Here is an 11,192-nt window from a genome sequence, read left to right on the forward strand (position 1 = left end):
GCTTCTCATGTCCTCTTCAGAACTGAGAGCATTTAAGCCTGGGCTGGTTTAAGCCTGTTAAACTTAAAATCCATATGAGGTATGTGCTACTGTTTGATCTGATCTTTTTCTGACCGTCCGAACCAAAAGGAAGATTGTCTTGAAAAGAGTTATTTGGTGCTTGGGGAGTTTTTATAGGATGCAAAAGTACTGGTGGGATCCACACCCTTATTTTTATTTGGAAAAAAAGACTCATCCTAGGTAGACAATCAGTCAGTGATGGGTCGATCCTGACTATCAATTTTGGGTCCCAGGGATGTGCGTGTAATCAAGACCGTTGATCTTGTAGATCATCATGAAGCTTTTCACATGGTCCTGGTCCCATGCGGAACTTTAAAAACGAGGTTAATGGATCAAGGGACTAGGATCATCTGATCGAGGTGTGGCCAAAGGAAATGGCCTTGTCATCTCATGCCCGAGGAACTAATAGCATCCATGAATCTAACGGTCATTGTTCTTGGAAAATAGACACCATATAATTTAGGGAAATGTTATCAGCACTACTGTATTTTGATGAGGGCACTCCTCACTTTATTAAAAGTATGGTATGGCCCGGACCATAGGATGATCCAAACTGTCCATCATCGGAGGGTTAGGATCAACCTATGGAAATGATTTTTGGGGCACAACCTATTTAGGCTGTGGCCCATCTAATGGACAGTTTGGATCATCCTATGGTGCGGGCCATACCATACTTTTAATAAAGTGAGGAGTGAGGGTGAGAGAGGGATGTACAAGAGGGGCCGAGTAAGGAGAGGGTAAGAAATGCCTCAAAAAACAAGGAAATAAAAAACTCCACCCAAAATATGATTTGAGTTTCCTTGTTTTTAGCCACTTTTCAGTTTTCACCCTCTACTCATTGGGAATTGCTAGCGTCCATCGCAAAAGGCATTTCGTTGCTGGTCTGTCTCATGTCATACCAGCCATCTCGTGAATGGAGACAACAGCTGTGTGAATGGAGATAACAGCTGTTGTCTTCATTCACGAGGTGGCTGGTCTGACATGTGAGAGACTAGCCGCAAAATGCCTTTTGCGATGGACCATCTCAAATCTCTCCTCCTCCCACCCGACCTACCCCTCGCTCACCGCCTGAGAAACTAATTTATCATGGTTGCCAAACATGGTCTAAGTCTCTTGTTTTCAAAACAAGGGTAATGACAAAGGCTCAATTGTTTCTACCAATAAATATCACACTCATCCACGCAAAACCATTACCCTCTCAACACTAGGTACGATACTTATCAGCCACATCAATTTGACTCATCAACTAACATGCAATGACTCATCTTCTTCTATAATTACTAATGCACATATCTCGTGTATTTAATAATGACACTAATTTATTATTATTTTTTTATTATAAAAACAATAATTATAAGGAGTTTGCTAGAGACCATCGCAGAAGGCATTTCACGGGCCGGCACTTCCATGAGATAGCAACCACATAAGCCCACTTTTCCAACAGATTTTGTCTTATTCATTTAATCCATCCTATGTGGTTGCTCTCTCATGCCTTCTGCGATGGTCCCTAGCAAATCCCTAATTATAAATATCATTTTAATAATTTATCATTAGAAAACATAATGATTATAATTCCAAGTTGAGTTTTTGTTGCATCCGCAGCAACTACCATCTATAATAAAAATTTTAAAATATGAGAGAGCAATGTAAATCTTGTCCTCTCCTCCACGGCTCTACTTCATGGTGTCTTATGTTCAAAATTTCGGTAGAATGACAAATACAGAGTAATTTAATACTTGTTTAATCAGATCAGAACCCGAGTGCTTTGAATCATGTATTTCTTAACCCCACCTTCTATTATTATATCATTTTCAAGTTGAGTGCTCATGTGCAACATCTTGATACCTGGTGAGCAAAGCAAGGGCCATTTTCCATTGAAAAGAATCCTAATTATGACTCTACTTAATACCCTTTAAGTAGAATTTCCTTTTAAATCTTTAGATTATGGGCTCATATAATCTGGATGGTTAGATCAATGTAATATGTAGGGTAGAAGATGTATTATAAGCCATGTTGAGTACAATGGCGTACGCATTTTGAAACCCATTTTTTTTTAGGAAATGTTATCAGCACCATGGTTTAAAATTTCGACCGGAATCCGAAATTTCGGATACCGGTGGGGACCGAACCGGAATTTTCTGAAATTCCATTTTTCGCCCTTTATTCGGTCCGAAATTTCTGTTTAATGACATTATTTATTTAAAAAAAAAAGTGATACAAAATTTGGGAATTTCGGTCCGAAATTTTCAAATTTGGGTCTGGAATTTGGAACCAAATTACCAAATTTCAGTTTTTGGTGGGGTCCGAAACGGTTACCGAAATCAAAATTTTAAACCTTGATCAGCACTACTATATTTTGATGAGGGCACTCCTCACTTTATTAAAAGTACGGTATGGACCGCACCATAGGATGATCCAAACTGTCCATTAGATGGACCACAGCCTAAATAGGTTGTGCCCCAAAAATCACTTTCATAGGTTGATCCTAACCCTCCGATCTGAATGTTAGAGGGTTGATCCGAACCCACTATAGATCGGAGGGTTAGGATCAAACTATGGAAATAATTTTTGGGCCAACACCTATTTAGGCTGTGGCCCATCTAATGGACGGTTTGGATCATCCTATGGTGCTGGCCATACCGTACTTTTAATAAAGTGAGAGTGCCCTCGTAAAAATACAGCAGTGGGGATAACATTTCCCTTTTTTTTTTGGTACTTTCCACACCCCAACTTATTTTGGTAGTTAATTTGGGTAAGTGAGTGAAATATTGTGAGTAAAGTTCAGGGCGACAATGAAAAATTATTCCTCGGAATATTCATGGATCCAACTGTGAAAGAGGATCCCTTAAGATGAACGGTCCAGATCATCCTAATATAATCGACATGCAATGATTAGGACTACTATTAATTTGACGTCAGCAATTCCGGATATCAGTACGCCTATTCTCAGAATATCCGACGTGGTAGATTTTTTTACCAGTTTTTTTATTATTTAGGGTATGGTTTTTTCGCCCCCATTGTAGGATAATGCGCCCCACTGGTAGCATGATTTGACGTCAAAAAGCGTTAAAGTCTGCGACAATTCACGTAGAAGGGGGCCATTGTCCTAAAGTGGAGCGAAAAAATCATCTATTTATCCAAATAAAGAATGCACAGACTCAATGATTGAGGAGCGAGTTGATCGTACGGCTAACAGTTGCCAATGCAGTTTCACTTGATATCAACCGTCCGATTGCCTCTGCCAAATTCTAAAAGCCACAAGAGTCTATTAATAGAGTAGCCTAAGGTCATTCGCACTGATTTTTCAAAGAGAGAGAGAGAGAGAGTTAGGGTTTGGAGAGTAAAACCTAGGGTTTGAAGTGTAAACGAAATTTCCCTCTTTATCGGGATTTTTTCGTATTTCTATGATTTTTCGGGATCTTGCAGAAATAGGGCTTCCGAAACTGTAATTCATAGGGTTTTGTTGATCTTACGAGGTTTATTTTGATTTTTAAGGTGATTGATTTCTTTTAAGGTTTTTAGGGTTTCTTTTTCCTTTCATTTGTTTCATTTTTCTTCATACCTGTTCTTGATATAAGTGTTTTGGGAATCAATTTTCTTTCTTTATTTTCTCAAGAAACTAACAAAAATTTGATTTTGCTAGTTTTGGTTTGAAGATCGGATTCTAGGGTTTTGATTTAGGTTTTCTTTTGCTCTTTCTATTGTGTTTGCAGCTTTTCATTAGTGTTATTTTTTTGTAAAATCATGAGCTTTTTGAAGTAGTTTTCAACCTAATTGACAATTTTGGGTGGAGATTATTTGGTGAGAATTAATTTGTTTTGCTTTCAGTTGTTAAAGAAATCTTTATATGTTGTTAATTTTAGGATATTAAAGCTTCTGAGTATTGATTCTGCTGCTTGTATTTGTGATTTGGGTTTTATTTTGGTTCTTGTAATTTATCTAATCTGTTCTTTGAACTGGGTTCAATTTTTTATTATATTAGTCTTTTCTTGAATATTTCTAATTTCATGGTTTCTGTTACTGACTGAAATTGCTCCAAATTTGATTATTTTGCGATTCAATATTTAAACTAATCGCAATTTTTTTCTTCGAATTGCCTAGGTTGGAATCTTCTGCATTTTGCATTTTTCCACAAATTATTGCCTTTTGTTGCTGGGAAATTCCATAGTTTCAAAACTCCTTTAAATTCTTTATTCTGTGCAAGATGGCTGTAGCATTTACCCATCTTTCTTGGTGGTTGTGGGGTGGAAAAGATCATGAATCCACTATTGGTTCCCCTTTAAATTCCTCGTCCGATTTTGGTTTAAGCTCAAGGGAGCCAGATTCTATTAAGTTCCCTTCAGTTAAGGGAACTAAGATGCGTTCTACATCGAGAAAAATTAAGAGGAAATGGCAGAGTCGTGAAGAACGGAGAGTTGATAGGGAGTTTGATCTGGTTTTGGTGCCCTCTGATGGTGGGTGTTTATCGGGATCTGAATCTGATGATTCAGATTGGTCAATTGGGTGGTTGGAACCTCATGCTCCTGATTTCGAAAGCGATGATGAAACGGAAAGTAGTTTTGCTGTGTTGGTTCCATGCTATGGACGGGGTCGTACTGAGCTCGTGGAGAGTTCGAAGAACCAGGTTTTGGGTACCATTGTCGCACCGAACCTTACGAATGGGTTTTCTGCTGGTAAGCAATTTATCTGCAGTTTATTTTAATGTTTGAGTTTTGTACTTTGGATTTACTTCTAAAAGTTTTTGTTGTGTAATGTAAGGTAGGGAACTTCTATAATTAAACTAAGACTAGCCAACATTTTGGGTGTTAACGTTTCTTTTAACATACATGCTCATTGTTCTTTTTTGTTATTTTAAAGGGAAACAAAAAGGTACCATGGTTTTTTTTTTTTTTTTAAATCTCTTGATGGATATGGTTTGTAGTGGTATATCAACCACAATGGATTCGAAGTCAGTAATGAGATGGCTCGCATAGTGCATGGTCCACTAAGCTAGTTTAAGGTGGGAATAAAACTAAATTCATGGGTAAAAAGAGAAAGGTCAAGGGGGTTAAAATTGTGTGGCTGTTAAAAATATTAAAAGCTCAGAGATACTAAGATAGTAGAAAAACACTGATGTAAATTAATCAATTAAAAGAATAATCATCGAATAGCTTGAGAATCATGAAGATAAGGGACTTCTTTAAATTTTGAGATTAAGAAAGACCGAGTCCTTTTCTTCAAAAGCAATGAACAAGGAGGAGTTTCCTTGTGAGAAGTGCAAAAGACAAGAAGGTTGCTTCTAGGAATTTGGTCTGTTAGTGAGCTGTTGTAGCAAAATAATTGCTACTCTTATCAATATAATATGAGGGAATCTGGCTAAAATTTTGGGGAGTGTGAAAGTGGCTAGTCTCTTACAGTAATCATCAATATGTGTAATTTTTGCTATTATAGAGTCTTGTCCTCGTTCAGCGGTCGATGCTTTTGGGCTAGTCCTTGCCATCTCATGATCCACATCATACTTCTGGAGGTTCCTTTTACATTGTTTCTATTTCTTTTAGTCTTGTTAGACCTTACTTTTTTCCTGCTGGTAAAACTCAGGTTATAAACAATGCGTGAGATTGATCTGAAAAAAATGACAAACTGGCAATTTTATATGGCTACTCATATCTGCACGACCATGTTTTGAAAATGGAACGAATATACGTTGTGGCCGTAGAGACCTGGGCTCGAATCCCAGCAGCCATATTATACCTTTTGTAATCTTTCGTCTTTCAAAAAAAGATAATGGGACGAATTCCCCTTGTTTTACCTTTTCGAACCAGCTTTCAAAGGCTTTTTCTGAGATGTAATATCAGTTGACATATGGTTAAAGAAGATAATGCAAGGTTAGTTCGTCCCATTATCAAAACATGGCCGTGGGGATATCAGCCACCTTTTATATTTGGTAGTGAAATTTCTTTCTGGCCAAACTCCTATGTTCCTGTTCCAGTTTTCAAATACATATTATTGGTAAAGAGGAGTGAAAAAACATTATACTAATTTTCAAAGTGCCTGCTGCTTTAGGTTATCTTATTCTTATCCATATGCTGAGATAGTACTTTCATTTTGTTTCCTGCGCAGACAGCAAGAAGTATATGGAAGAGTGGCTTTCTTCTCTTCAGGACAGCTGAGCGACTTACTGAATGTCAGCTTGGCCCTTTTTGAGATCTTCTCCGTGTTATTCTTGCTGGAGGTCCCAAGCTGTTAGATAACTCAGAAAACCCAAAGAAAAAAAAAAGAATAAAAAGAAAAAACGGAAAAAAGGGAAAAAGAAGAGGGGGGGGAGAACAAAAAAATGGAAAATTTAAAAGAAAGATGTGGTGACAAAGCCTCTAATCTCAGCTGAAATGTAGACTAAAGAGTAAAGAAGGTGCTACTTGTGACAAGTTGTGGAAGCAAATCATTTGATTCCTGTAAAAAATGCTTCAGTAGTGAGGGGAAGAAGCAGCAAAAGGAGGCATGGGGGATCTAAGTTGAGAACTTTAGATGACTGAAGAGGCCAATTTTATTTGTTCTTTTTTCACTCCCCTTGCTTTTCCCCTCTGTAAGGGGTTGGCTTGGTGAGTAATATGTATATGCAATTCTTTTTGTAAATAGCATTGTACAGATGGGAGCATCTTTTGCTTAAATTTACTGTAAATACCTTCTCATCTTTCTAAGAAGGACCAACCTGTTTAGCATTCCTTTCATATGTTCTCTTGATACTGGCATTTGTGTTGGATTCACAAAATATAATTATGCATTTCTGTTATTTTGTGGAAAACTGTAGAGATTTTATTTTTTCTTATACTAAATGTCCTTTATGTTCACAGAGATGTGTGCATATTGCAGGAAGGGATCTTTCTTAAGATACAGCCTGTGAAAATCTTTTGGAGTAGTAATCTTTATGTTTTTTGAATGGTTTTTGGAGTAGTACTCTACTCATCCAAATTAGGTGTGATTGAGGTTTCTGTCTATATTGCATTTGAAAACATGCTATCCAAAAACATTTGTGTATGGCTGTCTATATTACATTTGAAAACATGCTATCCAAAAATATTTGTGTATGCATTTAGGGTGATTCTCAAATGGTAATGAACCCAGCTATTAGAATTTTTACTTCATTAAGATAGGGAAGGAGTTAGCCTATGATGGTTTGTGATCTTAGGCTGATATTAGGCTAACAGTTTCAAAACTCTCCTATGTGTTAATCAAAACTCCTTTGACTCTCGAGTTATGACTTGTATAACCATATGAAACTGAATACTCTGGCTGCATCAACATTGCAGCTGTATTGACATGACGATCCAAATTTCATGAAAAAAATGTTGAGATTGGTCGTTAGTGGGTCTCATAACTCATTAAGAGGAATACCAATTCAACTTTTATAAGAGGATTTGTTCAATAAGGTGGGGCCCCTATTTATAATATTGAATACCTATGATAATGAGTAGATTATGAGAATGACCTTCCTGGAGATTTTTTGTTTTCATTTTAAAATTTTCTTCCCGCTAAAAGAAAATAATTTTGAAAGGGGAAACACCCTGTTTTAGATTTCTCATGGCTGCTAGCGTGCTAGGTATGTGTGTCAATGGGCCCAAACGGTCCGATGGACTATCCTAATAGAAACTTAAATTGACATGACCTAGACACAGGATCCATGGACACATTTCGGAACCCAATCATAAGATCCAGACGAACAACAAAAGCCCACGGGAGAGTCCTAAATCCCATTTTAGTATACTATTTTGCAAAAGAACCTTCTTTTTTATAACTAAGTATTATTTTTGGGTATTTTAGTAAAAATAAGCCACACGCATTTTTCTAAGTTTTTTTTTTTTTTTCATTCATCTCTCTCAAGTCTCGAGTCACCGTCTTATGTTCCTTCTATAATCATCGACCCTAAAGTCCCTTCTATAATCATCGACCCTAAAGTCCCTTGGCCCTGCGTTGTCGGCTTTGTGGTCAGGTTTGCATTTGTCCTCTTTTGAGAATTTAAACTTTGTAAAATGTAAGTAGGACCTACTAGGACACTCCGATTTGAAATGGACCGTGACCGAGACGCAGGAAGTAGGATCCGAAGAACCCTCCAAATCGGATCAAACTGATAAGAAACTTGAATAGGTGGATCCGATCTGACATGGATCCGTTGCGATCCCTATTGTTGCCATCTGATCCGACGTAACCCAAGACTGAGGGAGATAAATGAAAAAAATACTAAAATTTGGAATAGTTCAGGAAAATGCATATGACATTTTTTTACTAAAATACCCCTAAAATAATTCTTAAAATCATAACAAGTTAGATGGTATTTTTGTAGAGGGCTGTGATAAATCGACTCCATATTTCTCTCTCTCTCTCTCTAAGCACTGCCCTATATGGGGGTCGATATAAGATATATGGGGTCTTTCTCTCTCCTTTCTCTCCTCTCTCTCTCTCTAAGCGCTGCCCTATATGGGGTCGGTTTAAGATATACGAGGGTCGATTTATGACTCTCCTTTTGTAAAGGGCAGTGATAAATTGACCCCCAAATATCTTAAATCGACCCACTACGTGTCTTTCTTCTCTTTCAAGGGGGTTGATTAAAGATATACGGGGTGGATTTGTCAGTCCCCTTTGTAAAACAAAACAGTATAATAAAATCGGATTTAGACTGTCCCGCGGGCTTTTGTAGGTTGTCTAGACCTGGATGGCTAATAATTTCGGATCCTTAGACCCTGTCCATTTAAATTCGGACCGTCTGGGTCCATCAACATCCCTACTTAAAAAAAGTGTTAAATTCGTTCCCCTGTTTTACTTTCCTTCCTTTCCCTCATTTGAGCTTTTCAGAGCTGCTCTCTCTCTCTCTCTCTCTCTACAATGTGTTTCCACCATTTGGTTCAAGATGAAAAGTCCCTGCTGAGAAGGGAGATAATGATGGGTCGAGCTCGGTTGGATGCTCTAAGAGCCGAGCTTGTAGAAGCAAACGCTCAGCTCCAGAGAGAAAGGGCTCGCTACGAGGAGCTGACACAGCGCTTGCACACAGAAATGGCTCGCTTTGTATTGATTATGGAAACTTTGAAGCCCTTCTTGAACAAACAAACCCCAGAAGCCTCAACCAGTAATTAGTGGCAGAGACTAGTAGAAAAGATCCATCTGGTAGCTGTTAGCTTCAAACCCTTTTCTATTTTTCTGTTAGGGTATTGTGAATTTATCTCTGTTTAAGGTTTTAATTTTTGAATTTTAGGTATTTCTGTTTATGGGTCGTTTGGATTAACATTTTGGGTACTGAGATTAGGGTTTTCTTTTGTGGGTTTTATGATGTATGGAGAATAAAGAGCTTTTTTTTTTTTTGGGTATTTGCATCAATATACTGTGAAATTTGAGCCCTTATCTCTTTTGCTGTTAGGGTTTTGAGAATTTAGCTCTATTTAGGGTTTTAATGGTTGAATTTTAGGATTTTCTGTTGATGGGTCGTTTCAATTAATATTTTGGGTACTGAGATTAGGGTTTTCTTTTGTGGGTTTTATGATGTATGAAGAATAAAGAGCATTTTTTTTTATTTTTTTTGTATTTGGATCAATATACTGTGAAGTTTGAGCCCTTATCTCTTTTGCTGTTAGGGTTTTATGAATTTAGCTCTATTTAGGGTTTTAATTGTTGAATTTTAGGGTTTTCTGTTGATGGGTCGTTTCGATTAACATTTTGGGTACTGAGATTAGGGTTTTCTTTTGTGGGTTTTATGATGTATGGAGAATAAAGAGCATTTTTTTTTTTTTTTTTTGTATTTGCATCAACATACTGTGAAGTTTGAGCCCTTATCTCTTTTGCTGTTAGGGTTTTATGAATTTAGCTCTATTTAGGGTTTTAATTGTTGAATTTTAGGGTTTTCTGTTGATGGGTCGTTTCGATTAACATTTTGGGTACTGAGATTAGGGTTTTCTTTTGTGGGTTTTATGATGTATGGAGAATAAAGAGCTTGTTTTTTCGTATTTGCATCAATATACTGTGAAATTTGAGCCCTTATCTCTTTTGCTGTTAGGGTTTTGTGAATTTATCTCTGGTTAGGGTTTTAATTGTTGAATTTTAGGTTTTTCTGTTGATGGGTCGTTTCAATTAACATTTTCGGTACTGAGATTAGGGCTTTCTTTTGTGGGTTTTATGATGTATGGAGAATAGAGATATTATTTTGTATTTGCGTCAATATATTGGGAAATTTGGGCCCTTATCTCTTTTGCTGTTAGGATTTTGTTAATTTATCTCTGGTTAGGGTTTTAATTGTTGAATTTTAGGTTCGTTTCGATTTACATTTTCGGTACTGACATTAGGGTTTTCTTTTGTGGCTTTTATAGTATATGGATACTAAAGGGATTGTTTTCTATCAGCGTCAATATATTTTGAAATTTGGGCCCTTATGTCTTTTGCATGGAATTTGAGCCCTTATGTCTTTTGCTGTTAGGGTTTTGTGAATTTATCTCTGGTTAGGGTCTTAATTGTTGAATTTTAGTCTAATTGATTGGTCGCTTCCATAAACATTTTGGGTACTCAGATTATGGTTTCTTTTGTGGGTTTTATGATCTATGGATAATAAATAGGTTTTTTTTTTTTTTGGTATTTGCATTAATATATTGTGAAATTTGAGCCCTTATCTATTTTGCTGTTAGGGTCTTGTGAATTTATCTCAGTTTAGGTTTTCAATTGTTGAATTTTAAGTATTTCGATAGATTAGTGGTTTCAGTTTACATTCTAGGTACTACACTGAAATTAGGGTTTTCTTTTGTGTGTTTTATGATTAATGGAAAATAAAGAGATTTTTTTTGTATTTGGGTCACTATACTGTGAAATTTGGGTACTAAATCCTCTATTTTTTCTTCCATATTGGCACTTGTGTGTTATATTAAGCATCTACTTTTTAGTAATTTTAGGTTGTAGCTTGTGTCATCCATCGTGAGAGTTTAAGTTTTAAACTTTAAAATAAATTTATTGATATTTACGTTACCATGTTTTGATAACGGCAGTAACTAATCTTCTCTTTTATTATATAAACAGCTGTCAAAAGTTATTACAGTTCCCAAAATGCTCTCAGAAACCAATTAAAAAATAAAAGAGAAAGCTGAGTTTGTGCAATTATTTTTAGCGAATTATTCGAGGAATCC

The 11,192-nt window shown here is 36.5% G+C and overlaps 1 protein-coding gene across 1 annotated transcript; it reads left to right on the forward strand.

Annotated features, from left to right (window-relative positions):
• Positions 1–3,353: 3,353 nt before the first annotated feature.
• Positions 3,354–6,767, forward strand: LOC143858100 (uncharacterized). The gene is made up of 3 exons (XM_077368717.1): positions 3,354–3,555; positions 4,162–4,733; positions 6,160–6,767. Exons 2-3 carry the CDS (start codon positions 4,265–4,267, stop codon positions 6,207–6,209), a joined length of 519 nt encoding a protein of 172 aa, XP_077224832.1. The 5' UTR covers positions 3,354–3,555; positions 4,162–4,264; the 3' UTR covers positions 6,210–6,767.
• Positions 6,768–11,192: the final 4,425 nt, after the last annotated feature.

This window comes from Tasmannia lanceolata, unplaced genomic scaffold (genome assembly GCF_043159265.1).
Source record: "Tasmannia lanceolata isolate RefF3 unplaced genomic scaffold, GAP_Taslan_0.1 ptg000025l, whole genome shotgun sequence".
NCBI classification, from domain to species: domain Eukaryota; kingdom Viridiplantae; phylum Streptophyta; class Magnoliopsida; order Canellales; family Winteraceae; genus Tasmannia; species Tasmannia lanceolata.